The sequence below is a fragment of the Chelon labrosus genome (genome assembly GCF_963514085.1).
Source record: "Chelon labrosus genome assembly, chromosome: 22".
Lineage (NCBI taxonomy): Eukaryota > Metazoa > Chordata > Actinopteri > Mugiliformes > Mugilidae > Chelon > Chelon labrosus.
Genome location: NC_140355.1, coordinates 21,346,186 through 21,365,712, shown reverse-complemented (window position 1 = coordinate 21,365,712; position 19,527 = coordinate 21,346,186). Strand labels below are relative to the sequence as shown.

The following is a 19,527-nucleotide window of genomic DNA, read 5'->3' as shown; positions in this document are numbered from 1 at the left end:
TAACACGGGAGGACGACGCTTGAATCAATCTTTTAACAGTGACTTGTTGTAATGCCACCAGCCACAGTTTTTATTATGATAATAGAATAATAGCCCAGTCAGAATAATCAGCCACAACATTATGACCAACTTCCTGATATTGTGCAGGTTTCCCTTGTGGTGACTCATCAGAGAATGGACATGGGCCTTTGAGGGGAGGGGCCTCTGTGGATCATCCCACAGATACTTGATCAGTTTGGGATCTAGTGAATTTGGAGGCCAGGTCAACACCTTGTGCTGTTCTTCATGTTTTTTTTTTTTAGTTGTTCCTAAAGCGTTTTTGTGTGTGTGTCAGTGTCAGGCTGCATCCTGCTGGGGATGGCTGCTGACATCAAGGAGTGTCATTGCTATGGGGTGGGGGTGCCTGGTCTGGTCTAGGTGGGTGCTACATGTCTAAGTAACATCCACACCAATGAATGAATGCCAGGTCCAGAAGTTTCCCAGCAGAACAATTGAATTGTCAGAAGATGGTCAATGTTATTTACGTCTCCTGTCAGTGGTCATAATGTTGTGGCTGATAATTGTCACCGTTGTCCTTATTTTCTGAGGACAGCCAGTAAGTCGTCCTCGTCTCTGTATCAGGAGTTAAATCAAGCTGAGCTCATGTGTTGTGTTGAACATCTGAGTCTTTGTTTCACACAGCGACTGTTTAACTGTCGGTGTAACGTCACAACGAGCCTCAGAGAGGAAAAGCTCCCCTTCAGCATCACAGTGTTACAGGAGGAGGAGGAGGAGGAGGAGGAGGAGGGGCCCCTCGCTGTCAAAACAGGATGCAGGTCACACCTTATCATGGCAGCACATCAAACCAGGACTCCACGCCCTCAGCCTCTTCTCTGTTTGGGCTAAACAGACGCCACGGTCTCGCTCAACATATCTGAGCTGAAGCAGCAGGTGTGACTGGACTGGAAGATAAACAACGCTATAATTACCCCGGGACGTTTGTCCAACCGTCGTCCCGATCAATCTACGGCTATTTTTAGTTTCTGTTGTCTCATGTTATCTCAATGAAGACCTGCCCGGTTCCTCCTCTTCTTCTTACGTATCATCGACCAGACGGAGACGTCTTCCTGCGAGGCCGAGGCCAACCTCAACGTTACTGAGAGGGGGTTTTTATTTTTTTATTTATTTTAACTGAAACATTCATCATTGTCCAGCTGGAGACAAAAACGACAACCGTCAGCAGATTCACTCAAGCGCTTTAAGTTTCCTTTCTACGTATTTACACTTGACTAACGGTTGGTTAATTAATCAAATACTCAAATATAAACATAACTGGCGGCTGTGTTGATCATTTAAGTCAAATTTTAAGAATAAAATACCAACAAAAATGTGAAAATCAGCCGGTTTGTTTCTCTTATATTACAGGAAGATGAATATTTTAGAGTTTCTGATGATACGTTTGGGACGTTACTCAAGCGTTGTCTTTAAGTTTAATTTTTAGGTTCTTTACTTGAGGATATCCTCATTTATACTTTACTTTAAGTTAGTTAATTAATCAAATAGCCAAATATAAACTTAAATTGACGGCCAACATGGTTTCCAGTTATTATTTAAGCAGTTTTTTTAGGAATAAGACACCAAAATCAAATAAAAGTCCAGATTCTTACATTACAGGAAGCTAAATATTTCAATACAACACATTAAATGTCCTGTTCTTGGACGATTTAAATGTTTTAGTCACGACTGATCTTTACATTAATCAATAATTACAAAATTAGTTGGTGATTTACTCAAGCAGTGTCTTTAAGTTTGATTTTATGCACTTTACTTGAGGATATCCTCATCTATACTTTACCTACAGTTGGTTTATTAATCAAATACCCAAATCTAAACGTAACTGGCAGCTGTGTTGATGATTTAAGTCACTTTTTAAGAATAAAATGCCAACAAAAAATGTGAAAATCAGCCGGTTTCTTTCTCTTATATTACAAGAAGCAGAATATTTCAATATAACACATTTAATGTCCTGTTCTTGGACGATACGACGGACAATTTTCACAGTTTTTTTAATGTTTTAGTCTCAATTAATCATTAGATTAATCAATAATTACAAAATTAGTTGGCGATTTACTCAAGCAGTGTCTTTAAGTTTTATTTTAGGCACTTCACTTGAGGATATTCTCATTTATACTTTACCTACAGTTGGTTTATTAATCAAACACCCAAATATAAACGTAACTGGCAGCTGTGTTGATCATTTAAGTCACTTTTTAAGAATAAAATACCAAAAACAAATATTCCACAATGAGAAAATCATCCGTTTTCTTTCTTTTACATTAGAAGAAGCTGAATATTTCCCGAGTTTCTGACAATATTTTGTACAACACATTTAACTTTCTCCTTTTGGACGCTTATTACTAAACCTTAAACTTTCAATCTCCGCTGTTTCATGATGTTTCAGATGATCGTGGGTTGTAAGCCGCTCAATTAAACCTCCTGAGAGTCTCAAACAGATGAAATTAGCTGAAGTAGCTCCACCTCCTACTGCTACAGCAGACAAAGCATCAGCCTGTAAAGCCTCTGCAGATCGTTGGGGCCTTTCCTCCACTCGGAGCCTGAACACTCTTAAACTTCCTCTGCTTTAAACTCCGATCGCTAATCACGCCTCCTTCCCTCACTTCAAGCTGCATTAAAGCGCAGTCGATGCGGTTTTCAAGTGCATCCCGTTTCCACCCCGCATGCCGGCATTACTCATCGTTAACAGATGAAAACAATGACTCAAACTTGTAGGCGCATGCCAGGCATACCCGGCTTTGTGCCTGAAACACACCGCATCATGTTTGTGGGGCTTGTGAGAGCTTGTGTCATCGCTGCCAATTCAAACGGCGTCTCTTTAAAGGGTCACGGCGCTCACTTCACACGTGAAGTTTGTAGGAGGTTTGACAGATAAAGAAAAGCAGAACATCAGCACAGTTCCTTAAATCCACCCCATCTGTTCCAGGACATGAGGAAACATTTCACCCGTGGCAACAACGGTTGGATAAAGAGCATAAACAGTTTCAGGACAAGCCTTGAAACCTGGTTTTACTCGTCTTTATTTCCCCACACTGTACGGTTGAAGCTTCGAGGCACCAGGGCCGATGAGTCAGAGATATTCAGGAGCCAAACTGGAGGTTTTGGGGAAAGGCCTGCAGCTACAGTCGGACCAGGAGAACAAGATCATTTGCTTGTCATTACAGACACAGACGAAAGTGTAGAAGGTGGAGCATGCAAAGAGGCCGAATAATGAGGTGAAACCAGAGAGGAGATCCCCGAGTAAAGAGCTGCAGCAGGAAGCAGGAAGCGACTGGTTGTAGGTCTCGTGTCAGCACACTGTCGATGGGTTTACCTTGGAGAATTCGGCAAAGCAAACACTAGTCAGCTAGCATGCTACACTAGCTAGCTTTGAAAACATGAAGCAAGCAAGGCAGCTTGCCAGTTCGCTTTAGCTATCCATTTGTAACACTACGATTGTATCTCAGTTTAAAGTTGGAAGCTAGCAACATAAACTAAACTAGCTTTGGAAAGTCAAAGCTATTTTGGCTAGCATGTTGATCCTTCATTCAAAGAAAGTAGGATAGTTAGCATTAGCTATGTCTTTCGTGAATCCTCTTGTGGAAATGCCCTGCTACTATGTTTGGAATTTCAAACTGAAGTCGCCGTGCTACACCAACTAGCTTTCAGAAAGTCGTAGCTAGTTTGTGTAGCTTGCTAACAGTACCAGTTAAAATTATTCTATTCAACAAAGGAAGGGAGCTAGCTAACATCATCACTAAACTAGCATGGCGAAGTCAAAGCTCATTTGGCTAGCTAGCTAGTGATTCCAATGAGACATTTGACTCGAATCTCTGAGTAGCGCTAATCTTCCATTCAACAACAGAAGGAGGCTAGCTAGCTAGCAGTAGCCGCCTTTATATATATAATTATATAGATAGATAGATTTAGATGTTAAACTAAACTTGCTTTGAGAAGTTGAAGCTATCATTTCATTTCAACATCTACAGAGTTAGCCACAGCCCTCAAACAGACAGCTAATGCTAGCATTAGCTATGTAGCCATACCATGCTATCAGATGTGTATTTTAGAGTAAAGTTGGAAGCTAGAAAGCTACACTAGCGTTGGAAAGCAATTATTACTTTGACTTATATGTCCACTGGTGGTAATTTATATTATATTCAGATATTCTAAGCTAGCTTGCTAATGCTCGTTTAGCCTCAGCTAGCCTCACATCAAACAGCCTCTCTTTTGTGAATCAAACGAAGCAAATGACCTCTGAATTCACTGTTATTCTTTGATTTGAAATAATAAAAAAAATCAACCTCTGACGACTTCGGCCAGTTAATTGAACTATTTTCTGCCACAGCTGCTGAACCGGTACCGACCGGTACAAGCTTCAAAATCGATCAAAATATCTTAGCCACATAGATGCACAAAAAAAAAAATGAATAAAAGCATCAAGTCTACAAAGGATATAAACCGAGGGGAGAGGAGCATCAATCTTCATTAAAGGCCTCTCTGGCTGGGCGCTACGTTAACAGCCTCTGATGGATGACACCTTTAAGGTCCCATTAAAAAGGTAAGCAGCGCTCATGAGCAGCTTCTGATTAGCACTCGGGCCTCGAGAGGTGAGCACCAGGCCTCGAAGCTCTTTACGTGTTTTTAAGCAAAGTGTTTGCAGAGCTGTGAAGGTCCAACAGGGGACGGGGGGACGTGGGGCTCTTCTTCAGGGACCGGTCCACAGGGGAGGACCCTGGGTTCCCATGAGAAGAGGACGACGGCATGCTTTGACTTGCTGAGACAGCGCTGGGGTTAAATAATACTCTGAGAGGAGGAGGTTTAGCTTTTTAAGCCAAAATGCCAAAAAATACCCCAATTCAAGCTTCTCAATTCGTTTGCCATCACGCGAGACAAAGAAGAGCAAATATTTTTCCGTCATTTAATGTAACAACGGCCAATTAATGGCCAATTACGGCGCGTACTAAACGGGATATCGAGCCGGACGGAGGTAAACTAGTTCCTCCTCCTCCTCCTCCTCCTCCTCCTCCTCCTCCTCCTCCTCCTCCTCCATCCGCCGCCTCTCCTCTCCCGCGAGTTGAAGGTTAATGACGGAGGGATGCTGCAGAGGAATACAAATCAGAAAGAGACGTGGATGGATGCGGGGAGGAAGACTAGATCGTTCAGGAGCAGCAGCAGCAGCTGTGGCCAGAGATTACAAACTAATTTTAAAACAACCTTTAATAAGAAGGAGGAGGAGGATGATACTGATCAACTCTATTATCTCCTGTAGAGCTTCAATGTTGCCCTTAAAGTTGCCTCAGATCTCACCAGAGCAGCAGAGGTGTATTAGTCCGCTTCATAAAACAGTCCCAACAAACTGAGCTGCTGCTTTAAAAAGGTGAAACTTTAGATTTATGATGAAAAAGGTTTAGTTTTTAGGTATTTATGGAGCAATACTGACTAACTATGAACAGCTAAAGCTAATGAAAAGTGCAGAGTGACCCTGGACTATACCTGGGCAGTCCTCCAACACGTCAACAACAGCTTAAAACACATCAACGCCCACTGCACGACTCCTTCCTCTTAATTCTATACGCCACATGTGCTCGCTGTGGTGTAAAACCATTTTTCAAAGGTGCCACGTTTTGCCAATAGCTGCACTCGCGCCTCCAAAAACAGAATTGATCCTGCAGAGCTTAGAGGTGCAACGCGTTCGGCATTAACGCTGATCAACAACCTGAGAGGCCCGAGCGCGGCCGTCCCTCGGCGCCGTGCATCATTCAGGAGGCCGAGCGCCGATTCATCGATTATTCGTAAAGTTGCAGATGAGAGGCGGTGATGGGTGTACGCTAACGGCCCCGAGGCTTCGTGCACGTATCAGTGATGATTAGCAAGTTATTAGTGATTTAGTTCAGTCAGCGGTTTGAATATGGAGGCACGGAGAGTCTTCATGTTGCTGAGAATTTATTTGAACAATTGATTTATTCAATTTATTCAGGCAAGAAAACATGAGAAACTTTTTTCCTCTGCATCACTTTTACTCAGTTTCTAACCTTTAGTCCATCTTGACCTTTCTGTGATGTCATTTAAAGCCTCTTAGCACAACATATATCTGCAAGATTCATTTAATTAACTCTTAAAACACAATAAAGAGCAAATATTTATGATTTTTCATTTAAAAAACCCAACATGTCTGTGTTTTTAATGCTGCGTATTATTTAGAATTTGTCATTTTTGCTTCATCATAAATAAAAATTTTATATGTATTTTTTTTCTAAATCTGTTGATTATTTTAAATATTTTTCTTCTATTATTAATTATTTATTATATTTTATTTATTATTATCCATTTTTATTGAAGTCTTAAATATTAATCTTTTGGTTATCTGCTAAAATAACAGATTTTATTTGAACACGACATCTATGAACGAAGACGTGTCATTAATTAGGATGTTTTTATTATATTCTGTCATTCATTAGCATATATTGAGTTTAACTGAAATTTAATGACTTGTGCTGAGTCAGCATGAAGCTAACAGTCGTGTCTATGTGAGAGGAAACAGCAGATACAAGGAGAACATAGAAGCATAGACTGTATATAAATAAATAAAGGTTGCTAACACCGAAAAGCTAGCTGTTAGAATCACCATTAGCGTCTTTTCTCAGAAACAACTGATGAGGACACAACGACGACTCCCAGCCTCTTTTAACCAATAAACCATCAGATTAAATTCACTGTAGTAGTCTTGAAAGAACTTGAAATGATGCAAAACTGAAAGGGGGGGAACTTTTAGTTCAAAGACCACCGAGACAAAATGGGCAAACTTTTGGCTGGACTCTGGTTGCTTCTCATTCCAGCGGTCACAGAAGAGCAGCGACGAGGTTTGGTTCAGCCTCGAAGCAACAGACCGGTGACAGAGTTCAGGTCTGAGTCTCAAATTCTGCACCGCGGTGAATGAACCGACAGAAACGTCGACACAAACTCAGTCACAGCGCTTCAGAGGAAGATATCTGGATGAATTAACAGATTCATCGTGAGGGAAAAACTCTTAGATGCTGCTGTGTAGCTTATAACTGATCATTGGGATTTAGGTTAAGGCCTGAAATACAAATAAAACATGAAATCAACTAATATCTGTTTCAGTTTTTGATCATTTTTCAACACAAATCAGGAAATCGATGAATAATTTCAGTCCTCGGCAGATAAATAAGAAGAGGAGAGAGGACGGAGAGGTTCCTGAATGATGACAGCATCGATGTGGGATCAGACGGAGGTGAGGAGGCGTGAACTTGACCTCCTGTAAAGAGCAAGCAGCTTAAACGTGACCTAATAACCAGGTGACGCTCTGAGAGCACACGATTCCCCGAAATAACCAGAAACTAATCAGTGCAGCCGATAATTCAACGGAAACCTGAACGCTCCACGTCGTGTTTACGGCGAACGCTAAAGAGTCCAGGAGGCGGCGGCGGCCATTGTTGTAGTTCTTGGAGACTGACACCGACACTGAGATCTTAAAGCGGAAGGCTCTACGTAGTTTTTATCCAAAGCCATCTAGATGTTCATGCTCCCTTCATTTAAAACATCCACTAACTGACATGTTTGCTCCAAAATGCACCAACAGTTTTAGTTTCATCTCTATAAATGCTTCATTTTCAGCACATCCTGCATCTTTAAAGTTTAGATTTTTATGAAAATGAAAACCTAAAACTCATAGTTTAAGACAAAAAAATAAATAAAAGCATTTTCTTTATATTTCTGAAGGTAGAAACATCGGCTAACAGACGTTTTTGCTCCAAAGTGCGTAAGAGTAGTGATTTAAAAGGCACATACACGTTTACAGCCAAATCTATTAGTGTAAACATCAGAGTCTGAGTCAGTTAAATCTCTGCAAGCAAACACGGCGACATTAGTTTGAGATTTATTACTACGAATGCTGCAGTTTTTTCATACTTTGGTCGATAAAATGTTGTAAAATACAGATCTAGAACTCCATATTTGTGTTTCCAGCTCTAGTTTAATTTATTTTTCTTAGATGTATGAAGCTAAAAACATCAACATACTGTTTTACAGCCAGTTTCAGTTTTACCAAACAAAAGCTGCGTTTTCTGCACTTTAATCGTCTTTAAAGTTTGATTTTTGTGACGTTCGTTTTCATTATCAGTTATTTTATTTGCAGTTTGGTCGATAAAATGTTAACAAAGCATTTCCAGCTCCTCGTGTCTAGCTTATTCCAATTTAAGACAAAAACTAAGCGATTTTTTATACTCATGAGGCTATAAACAACAGCTAACTGACAATTTTGAGACTATTTAGGTTTTGATAAAGATTATTTTCATTACTGATTATTTTCTTTATGGTTTAGTCGATAAAACGTCAGAAAATCCTGTAAAATATTCATCAAGAACTCCAAATTTGTGTTTTCAGCTCCTTGTTTTCCAGTTTATTCTAATTTAAGAAAGCAACGAGGCATATTTAATCAAATTATGTTAACAAATGATGTAAAATATACATCCAGAAATCCAAATTTGCATTTCCAGCTCTTCGTGTCTAGTTTATTCCAATTTAAGACAAAAACTAAGCAATTTTTTTATATTTATGAGGCTGTAAATAACAGCTAACTGACATTTTTGGCTCCAAAATGACTTAAAAATAGTAACTTAAACCATAGATCTACATTTTACAGCATTAACTTTAACTTTACTACAAACGCTGCAATTTCTGCACCTTATGCATCTTTAAAGTTTGATTTTGACAAAGTTTATTTCCACTATAGGTTCATTTATTCACGGTTTAACCAACATAACATCAGCTATATCCAGTTTATTTGCATGTTCAGACAACAACTAAGTATTTTTTTATATTTATGAAGCTAAAAACAACACATTTGCTCCAAAATAGCAACTGATATGTCAGCGGTGCATTGAGAGCTGTAGCACTCTCTCTCTCCTCTCTCTAGAATAAAGAGTGACCAACTTTATCTCTGATTAACACTGAGGGTTTGTTGTGGAGAGCGAGGGTCTGCAGCACATGTGTGCCAGTTCATTTCCTCAAGGTCTGCTGCTGCCGCTGCAGGAAGAAAAAAACCCTCCCTCCTCCGGTGCAGCCCACACGTGGGGAGATTACATCTTTTATTTATCGCTCCTCGCCTCTATTTTTCCTGCAAATTCCAGGCTGGGGTGCAATCAGCCAAGAAACCCTCCCTGTGTGCGTGTTATTTCTGTTTGTGAGAATGCAGATGGAGCATCTCAGATTTAGTTACAGCAGAAACAGACAGACAGAGGAGTGTGTTGTGTATTCACGGTATTCACACGAGGGGGGGTGGGGGGGGGAAAGAGCGATGGGTCGTGCAGAGACTCAAGCATTCAGATTGCATTACAATTCAAATTAAGCATGCAGAGTAATGGGATTACAGCGAGGAGGTGTCCCGAGTCTGGTGAACTCACAGGTGACAGACGGCAACACAATCAAAGCGTCCCGGGACGAGAGGATCGCGATGAGGGCAATAACCCGAGGAGACACCCCTCCAATCTTACACCACCACGATTACACATAAAACCAGCCGCATGTCAAAAGATAAAACTCCAAATCTGAGTTTTCACCTCCTCATGTCACGTTTGTTCGAATTTAAAATAATTTCTTTAAATTAATGAAGCTAAAAACATCAACTAACTGATGTGTTTCATCAGATTTATCACAACAAGTTGCTGCATTTTATCGTTTCCTGCATCTTTAAAGCCTGATTTCTGGGACTGATTATAGTTTGATGATGATTATTTTCATTATCGGTTATTTTCTTTAGGGTTTAGTCGATAAAAGATAAAATCCTGTAAAATATTCATCAAGAACTCCAAATTTGAGTTTATCAGCTAATCGTGTTCTAGTTTATTTCAATTTAAAACAAAAACTTTGCATGTTTTTACAAAAACGACACAAATTATGTTAAATGTTCATTGAGAACTCTTCTAATTTAAGACAAAATATACATTTATTTACATTTGTGAAGCTAAAAACAACAGCTACCTGACACGTTTGCTCCTAAATGCACCAATAGTTTCAGACGTATCACAACAAATTGCTGCATTTTCATTATTTCCTGCAACTTTAAAGTTTGATTTCTGAGACTGTTTAGGTTTCGATAAAGAAAATAATCTTCAGCAGTCATTTTCTTCATGGTTTAGTCGATAAAACGTCAGAAAATCATATAAAATATTCATCATGAACTCCAAATATGTGTTTCCAGCTCCTTGTTTTCTAGTTTATTCTAATTTAAGACAGCAACTACACATATTTCATCAAGTTATGTTAAAAATTCATTGAGAACTCTTCTAATTTAAGACAAGAAATACGTTCTTCTTACATTTATGAAGCTAAAAACAACAGCTAACTGACACATCTGCTCCTAAATGCACCAACGGTTTCAGATGAATCACAACAAATTGATGCATTAACAGGACTTCCTGCATATTTAAAGTTTGGTTTCTGAGACTGTTAATGTTTTGATAAAGATTATTTTCATTATTGATTATTTTCTTTGTGGTTTAGTCGATAAAACGCCAGAAAATCCTTTAAAATATTCATCAAGAACTCCAAATGTGTGTTTTCAGCTCCTCGTATTCTAGTTAATTCTAATTTAAGACAAAAACTACGCAAGTAAAGTTAAATATTCATCAAGAACTCTTCCAATTGAAGACAAAAATATGTTTTTTTTTACATTTGTGAAGCTAACTGACACGTTTGCTCCTAAATGCACCAATGGTTTCAGATGAATCACAACAAATGCTGCATTTTCAGGACTTCTTGCATATTTAAGGTTTGGTTTCTGAGACTATTTAGGTTTTGACAATGAAAATAATCTTTATCAGTGATTTTCTTCATGGTTTAGTTAATAAAACATCAGAAAATCGTGTAAAATATTCACCAATAACTCCAAATATGTGTTATCGGCTCCTTGTTTTCCAGTTTATTCTAATTTAAGAAAGCAACTAGGCATATTAAATCAAATTATGTTAAATATTCATCAAGAACTCTTCTAATTTAAGACAAAAAACATGTTGTTTTACATAAAAACAACAGCTTAATGCACCAATAGTTTCAGACTTATTATCACAAATTGCTGCATTTTCAGGACTTCCTGCATATTCAAGGTTTGGTTTCTGAGACTGTGTAGGTTTTGATAGTGAAAATAATCTTTAGCAGCCATTTTCTTCATGGTTTGGTCGATAAAACATCAGAAAATTATGTAAAAATATTCAACAAGAACTCCAAATATGTGTTTTCAGCTCCTCGTATTCTAGTTTAAGACAAAAACGAAGCATTTTTCAATATTTATGAAGCTACAAACATCACCAGATTTGCTCCAAATTTACTTCCTCCCTCCAAATCTCTTGAGTCTTCGACAAGGGGGTGAAAAGATGCTTTTGTTTGCCCTCTCTGTTCGGAGGTGACGGGAAGCTCAGGGGACGCAAATGAACATGAAAATGGGAACAAAGTGGGAAACTCACAAAGGGAGAAATTAAAATGTGAAAAGGAGGAAAAACAAAAACAAAAAAAAAAAATACACAAAACAAAAATAGAATAAAATCACAGATCGGAAGGAAGGAAGGAAGGAAGGAAAGTGGTGGAAGCACACAGGTGTCTAGAAAAACAACAACCGTGCAGCAACTAGTTCATATCTGACTCATTTAAATGTTCATCCTCAGCTGAGACACAACAACTCATTCAAATGCAATGTGTGTCAGTTGAGACCCAACCCTGTGTTACTTCCTTTATTACTCAACCACTTTTATGTAATCACACAAAACTGATTTATAAAAAGGTCCGGGCGACTGTGTGGCTTCTGGCTGAAACAATCTGCTGATGCTTCAGATAAAATAAATAAATAAACTTTTAATGTGTTTTCTGTTGAATGGTTTATTTCTGCTTCAGTCTGAGGAAAGTTTCACAATGAACTGAGATGTGTCAACGTGGGGATTCCTCTTTTGTTGAAGCCACAGCTTGATTTGCAGCATTTTGAGGCTTTTTTTTTTTTTTTTTTTTCTTTCTTTACATTTAAACTGAGCCCCGAGCTAAACGGGATTTAAATGCCCCAGTCACACATTAATGCCATTCATGCGGGCAGCAGATTTAAAGCCCCCCTCCTTTTGTCGGCTCTCTGAGGCTCTGTCGCCCCTTTGTTGTCACTTTATCTGAATCTAAAAACGCAGAATTAGTTAATTTTTTTAATTTCTAATGTCCCCGTGCTGGCTGGTTGTTGGACATGTTCGCTTTCTGTCCCCGTTCACCCCGCTCCCATCACTCACCGACTTGCAGGACGTTGTCCACGCAGCCGCTCTCCAGCAGAGCGATGCCCCGGCGGAAGGGCAGCCGCGTCTCGTCGCATATCTCCCCGCTACTTCCGATCTCCTCGCCGCCGCTGTTGAACGACGAGTACATGCAGATTTCCCGTTCGCTCCTCGGGAAGGACCAGTACACGATCCGCCTCTGGACGGGCTCCGGGATCCGCTCGAAGCGCTCCTCCACCCGCTGGAACGGCCACTTCTCCGCGACTTTCCTCGCCGCGATGTCCAGGAGAGACTCCGGGCTCTGGGTTCGGCTCGACTCGCCCTGCGCGGCCGCGGAGCCGCCGCACGGAGCCCCGGCGGCCCGCTGGCCTTGCCTACACGTCGCTCCGTAGCCCGGTCGACAGCAGAGCCGCTTGGCCGGGGGCTGCTGTGCGCGCTCCGCCATGATAGCTCCGCTTTAACGGCGACGGAGGAAGTCAACGCACCGTACGAACGGGACGGGGAAAGGAGACGCTTCGCCACGGCTTGATTATCGGCCGTGTGCGGCCAAATCATCCTTTTAAGGGAACATGGGGGCAGGGCTTCTCCGGGGCTTGTCAAACCCCTTTGTTGACAAATGAAGAGAAGGCGGGGTCTGTCCGGCTGGCTCCGGGGCTCCGAGCTAAACACGGACTGGAGGGCGGAACTCCCGCACGGCCGCTAATCCTTTGTGAAACCCGAGTAAAAAGCGTTGAAATGCGGGTAGTTTGTCCGAAGGAGCTTCTTCCAGGCGGTGTTTTATTTATTTTTTATTTTTTTTATTTTTTTTGTTGGCGTTAAATCAAACCACGGACGCAGAGTCGAGGCTTTTGTCTGGCGGAGAGCCGGAGCAGGAGGACCGAGCGCTGGGAGCCTATGGGCGGTTATTGGCCTGTCAACACTCGAGCCTCGTGGTTTTGGGGGATGGGGCCGTGAACGCAGCACCACCCCCTGTGACGTTTACGCTCCACTGGAATGTGGAGCGTTTTAAAAAAAACACACGGCTCATTATGGGAATTATGGAGGCCCAATGGTGCCAATATTTATTTACCCTATTTAGGTGAAAATTATCATGTAAAAGTTTAAATAAAATAAATTAAAAATCACGGCTCATTGTCTGATTGTGGGAATTATGGAGGCTTAATGGTGCCAATAAAAAAAACAAAATAATTTCCAAAATTAATGTCACAGTAATAGTTTGAGGCACTAATGAACCACTGGTTAGACTGTTAAGATGAAAATGAGGAGATAAAAATAAAATATAAAAAACCACTGGTTATTATTGGAATCAACAAGGACCAGTGGTGCCAATATTTATTCACTATTTATTATTACAATTGTCATGTAAAAATCTCAATAAATAATAAAATAAAAAACACAAGTGATTGTCTGATTGTGGAAATTATGGAGGATCAATAAAAAAAATCAAGTTTACAAAAATATCACTAAACAGTAATAGTTTGAGGTACTAATGAACCACTGGTTAGACTGCTAAGATGAAAACAATAAGATGAAAATAACATTTAAAAATGGACTGATTATTACGGGAAATGATGAGGACCAATGGTTCCAATATATATTCACTATTTAGATTACATTTATCAGACTGACTGTCTGATTGTGGAAAATGTGGCAGTCCAATGGTGCTCATAAAAGAGAATCAACTATTGGCTGACTATATATGTGAACATTATAATATAAAAAGTGAAAAATTAAAGAACGGCTCATTATGGTAAATATGGAGACCCAGCTGTGCCAATAAAAGATAATCAACTGACTATTTAGGTGAAATATATAATATAAAACGTGTCTGATTGTGGGAAATATGGATGCCCAATTGTGTCAAGAAAGGAAAATTAACTACTAACTGACTGTTTAAGTAAAATTATTATATAGGCCTTATTATGAGAAGTATGGAGGACCAATGGTGCTCATAAAATAAAATATAAAGGCTTAAAAAGAGTCAGAATTTCTAGTGACTAATCCAGTAGTAATTTGACTATTTGAAAACAATAAGAATAAAAAGTCAAATAATAATAATTATGATGTTATATCTAATAAAACCAAGTTCAGTCATGTTTAAAAATTTTCAACAGAAACTGACAATAGTAAATTAGTAAATGTATTTGGCTATTTTCATTTACAATTAATAAAATACAATACACTGAGCGTAATAAAACTGCATCAACTGAATCAACGTTCACACCCCAAACCAACTGCACTGAGTTCAATAGCCACATTGTTTTTTGGCTCCGTTGCCTTCGGGGCAATGGGCTGGTTGGTTAACTGCTCTCACCTGAACTCTCAGGTGTAAATAGTCCCTGAATGAATGAGTACAATCGAAACAGTGACTTGATAATAAAAACGTTTCCCAGGTTGAACAGCTGTGTCCACATTCATTACAATAAACTGGCCTCCTGTTGAAAACACGTTGGGCTAACATCTCTCTAACTGCCACGACTTACCACACTGAGCAAATTCTGAAAACTCGAATTAGCATTAGCATTAGCATTAACATTAAAGCTGCAATAAGAACCAGTTTTCTTTGTCTTTGTAGCACAGCACAATATGTTGCACAGGGGGGACATTGCAGAAGCCCCATCTAAAGACGCTGGATATGTCCTTTTGATCTGCACCAGGGGAACATTTCAGACACAGTTTTATTTGTGCATAAACACCCAATTTGTCACCGTAATGAGTTTATCTGTCGTGTTTTTTTCCTTCTTCTTCTTCCAGTTACAGTACCACCTGCTGCTGATGCAGGACAGAGTTATCAGCGGCCTCATTTCAGCACACTCGCTCCATGCTGTGTAAATGATTTAGGCCCCCTGGTTGAAAAATCTTGACTATTGTCTCATTTTCCCCCTGCAGACAGCATCGAAGAAGCACAGTAATGACTGAGCCTATTCACCCAGCATGGTGGGAACAGTGGGTGGGCTGAGGGAGGAAGACGGCAGCACTGACACACAAGGCTCAATGGTGTTGAATAAGATGGTAAAACCTCCTAACAAATGACTTAGTGCTCATTTTTTAAGGCATTCAGCTGCATCTCTCTCTCTCTCTCTCTCTCTCCCTCTCTCTAGTGCTGTATTAAATTTAAATTTCATTATGTTAATAAGGTTCTTATCTCCTTCTTCGCTGCGAGCACATTTAATCAGCACACCTCCCCTCTTTTAAAATGCTGCCACACTTTTGTCCTTTTTTTTACTTTACACTGAAATATCTCGACAATTATTTGTTGGATTGGAACCAGATTTGGTGCAAACATTCACGGCCCCTAGTTGATGTTTTAAAAAGACTTTGGAAATTCTCAGAGTTTTCCTTTAGTGGCACCAGGGTTTTAGACTTTGTATTTTTATTGATGCTTGGATGGAGGAAATTTGATCCACTCATTAATGTGCCTGTGTCTGGCCATTTGGGATTTTTGGCGTGTTTCAACCAAAATACTTCTGCACACAATTTGAAAGTCTCACAACCAATAAGAGAAAACTCTCTACAAAAAATTGTTTGTTCTTGTAAGTTATTTTGCTGTTAAAGTGAATCACAACTCATGCTTCTCCGACGGCAGCCATTTTGTTGTAAACAAAACCAACTCCACGGCGCTCAGGTTACCAGTATGACTGCATTGCTATTACTCTTTTATCCATATAGGCATAAATCCCATCCAAAAAAAAAACTGAATTGTGGCGTCTCCAAATCAAAGTTCCTCCACCAAAATTTTGTTTAGCTTTGGACTAGCTTCCAGGCTAGTCTGCCCCCTCTCCCCCTCAGGATAATATCAAGGAACTGGAGATGTGATGCCACTTCCCCCCAGTGGTTACAAACGGTATTGCAACAAGAACAACACTACTACTAAAATGTTTTTGTTTTTTGTTTGTTTTTTTTTACCCAAAATTTCCAAATATAAACGGTTAAAAATATAAATGATCACCTCCAACTTCTAATTCCTCATAGCCAAGAAAATGTTATCTTAAGACATATCAGCAGGAATGCTAATGAGCCTGTATATAATATGTATATAATCTTAAATATTATGCTGTATTATGTTAATATGTACAAAAGATAAATAAGTATCTTGGGCTGCATTGTCACACGAGTGTCGTGTACCAGACGCTACCATTATTCTGATTAGAGACGAGCCGTTTCCATGGAGACTAAATCAAATGATGTGATTGGATACACGTGTTCACATCACATCAAAACATCAATTAACTGTAGGACTGCATTGATTAAAATGTTCTGATGAGGAGGAGGATCAGATCTACTGGAAATAGAACAGAGGAAGGCGAAGGAGGAGGAGAAGGAGAACATTAAGGAAAAGGAGAAGAAGAAGTGAAGGAGAAAATGAAGAATATAAAGGAGGATAAAAGAGAGGAGAATAAGAATAAGGAGGAAGAGAATAACAAGAAGAAGGAGGAAAAGCTGAATTAAAGGAGATGAATAATAGGGTGTAGAAAAGGAGGAGAAGGAGTAAGAGAAGAGGAAGGACAAGTAGAAAGAGGAGGAAGAGGAGAAAAAGAATAAGGAGGCAAAGAAGAATAAGAAGAAGATGGAGGCAACAACGAGTAAGGAGTTGGGGGAGGAGAAGGTTGTCTGGTCCTGAATGTGCAGAGTCTTAAGCCTGGATTATGCTTCCGCGTAGTGATCACGCAATGGTCACACAATGGCCACGCAGTTGCTTGGACGCAGTCGTGAGACCGTGATGGTTCTGCGTGGGGTTTACGTGTCGAAATGCAGTTCAATGCCACACCGGTAGAGGGCGCCATGATTTTTTGTGACCGACCGACCGAGACTGTGACGTATCTCGCCTCGTATAGTTATTTACCTTCCGGCTTTTGTCGTAGTCACAGTGAACGATGGACACCGAGACAGAGAGACTGTTGTCCATTCTCAAAGACCAACCAAACTGAAGGCTTTTTAAAAATGGCGGTGTTTGAGTGGAAACCGGAAAAGCGGTCTCCAGCGGATGTAGTTAGCGGACCAATCACAGCCAATGCCGCTGCGTTGCTGCTGCGTTGCTGTTGCGTCGCCTCGAACGCGCGTCGAGGATTTTTGGGAGGTGCACGTCTGGCCCTTGCGTAGGACGTACGGGGGTCCACAAGGACGTAATAGGTCCGTACACCCCCTCGCGCTGTGTCAACGCAGAAGCATAACTTGGGCTTTAGAAGACGACCAAGATGTCTCCACGTCTCCAACGTCTCTGTCCGCATTGATTCCATCTTGGTTCATCTTGTTTTTCTACCTCCATGTTTCTGTCCCTCCTGGAAACTCCTCACCTAATGTTTACCCCACGTGGAATAGACATGCTCCTCTACTCCTCATCTACCAGGAGGTTTATATTCTGATTATTAGAGGAGTTCTAGTGAACATGTAAACGTAGCCAGGGATTCAAGCTACAGGCGTCTTCTTCTGTCTCTCCCTGCACATATATATTCTATGCAAGATATAATATACATAATAATGCAGAATGTCTTGCAGCTGGGAGCTTCATATTTTAAATACCACGCTGGTATTCAGCCATAAAGAATTCTTTAGGACTCCCATTAACATGATTTCTATGGTTGGACTCTCTCTGCTCGGCTAAATTGGCCGGTAAGGGTGATAATGACACCCTGCTCACTCCTGGGGATAATCGCACACACTGGGACATGTGCACAACACAAACCCATGGTATCTGCTCATTTGCATCCTCATCAGTATGCATGAAATTTCTCGCTCGAACTTTAATACCCTAACTGCTGCATAATACACTTTAATGAGCATAAAAGTGAGCATGACAATTAAAACTCGCATTAATCACTAAACGCTGAGGGGCGGGGATGCGATGAGAGAGGGAGAGATGGGGGAGGATACTGAGGGCTGGGGGATAAAGAAGATGAGGGAGAAGGGTAAGAAATTGTGAAAAATGAATGGACGCAAAGAGAAAACGAAAGAAAGGCAGAAATGTGTTGGAGACTCATATATATAAATATATATATTTGGTGTGGCGTCTCCACGGGAACAACAGACGAATGGTGTGGACAAACCTCTATCTTTCTGTTACCACTCTTTTATCCTTCTATCATTTCCTGTTTCTACCCTCTCTCCCTTTGTTCCTCTTCCTCTTCACAGACTGAAAGGGAGTATCGTTCACAAAGAGGATTACATTCCCCGGTAATGAAAACCTTTACTGTACCTCCCCCCTTCCCTCCCTTCCCTTCCCTTCCCTTCCTTCCCTTCCTTCCTTCCCTTCCCTTCCCTTCGCCAGCACAGATGATTTGGAGCTTATGAATATTCACAAAGCTCAGGTGTCAATTTTATGCCTGTTTTCTGCATGCATTTTCTGTTTATTAAATATCCCATGTAGTCTTTTTTAATTTATATTCTCATCTGATGAGTGTGAATATTTGTTGAACAAGGCAAAACAGTTTTAGCTGCACGTTAGCTGCATTTCAGAAGTGTAAACTGGACTTTTAAGAGGAAGTCTAGGTTATCGTCAGTTAGCATCGGTTAGCATTTGTTAGGTTAGCAACAATATGAGGGCCAAAGATGTCAAACTCTTCAATAATTCACACATAGCATGTTACGCTACAATTGAAATGTGTGATAAAGACAGTTTTATATAAATATTTGAATAATAAATCTATAAGATGTTAATTAGGCAAAGGGTGAAAACTTTATTTTGGTAAGAACAGTTGCATTTATGTTGTGTGATTATTAAAAATATGTGTTGATGTTCTTGTTTGGAGTCAGACTTTTTCTCTTGTATTGAACGATTGACTATAAACAGATTTTTATTCAGTTACCCAGAGTATTCCACAAATGCTGGATTGGACTGAGGTCTGGAGTAATTTAGAGGCCAAGTCAACAGCTTTAACTCATTGTTGTTGATGTCTTTCCTAAACCATTCTTGAACCAGGGAGGATTATCCTGCTAAAAGGGGACACTGCCATTAGGCAAACGTGAAAACGTGAACATGGTCTACAACAATGCTCTGGCAGGGTGGTAGATGTTAAAGTAACAAACTCTCATGACCTGCAGTTTTGGAGATGTTCTGACCTTGTTGCCTGCGATCACCGTTCTTTCCTTTTTAGTCAAAGTCTCTCAAATTCTTCCACTTTCCTGCTTCTAATATCAACTTTGAGGACAAAATGTTCATCTTGCTGCTTTGATACATCCCACCCACTGACAGGAAGAGCCATAATAACCATATAATCAGTGTTATTCACTTCAC

The 19,527-nt window shown here is 40.2% G+C and overlaps 1 protein-coding gene across 2 annotated transcripts in view; it reads right to left on the bottom strand.

Moving 5' to 3' along the window:
* The window catches only part of LOC311508011 (zinc finger SWIM domain-containing protein 6-like), a 42,337-nt gene extending 28,961 nt beyond the window's left edge, over window positions 1-13,376 (bottom strand). For both annotated transcript variants that reach the window (XM_084572619.1, XM_084572618.1), the window contains exon 1: window positions 12,315-13,376. In XM_084572619.1, coding sequence (XP_084428745.1) covers window positions 12,315-12,741 — 427 coding nt within the window. In that variant the 5' untranslated portion in view covers window positions 12,742-13,376. The remainder of the gene's footprint in view (window positions 1-12,314) is intronic.
* Between the last annotated feature and the right edge of the window lie 6,151 nt (window positions 13,377-19,527).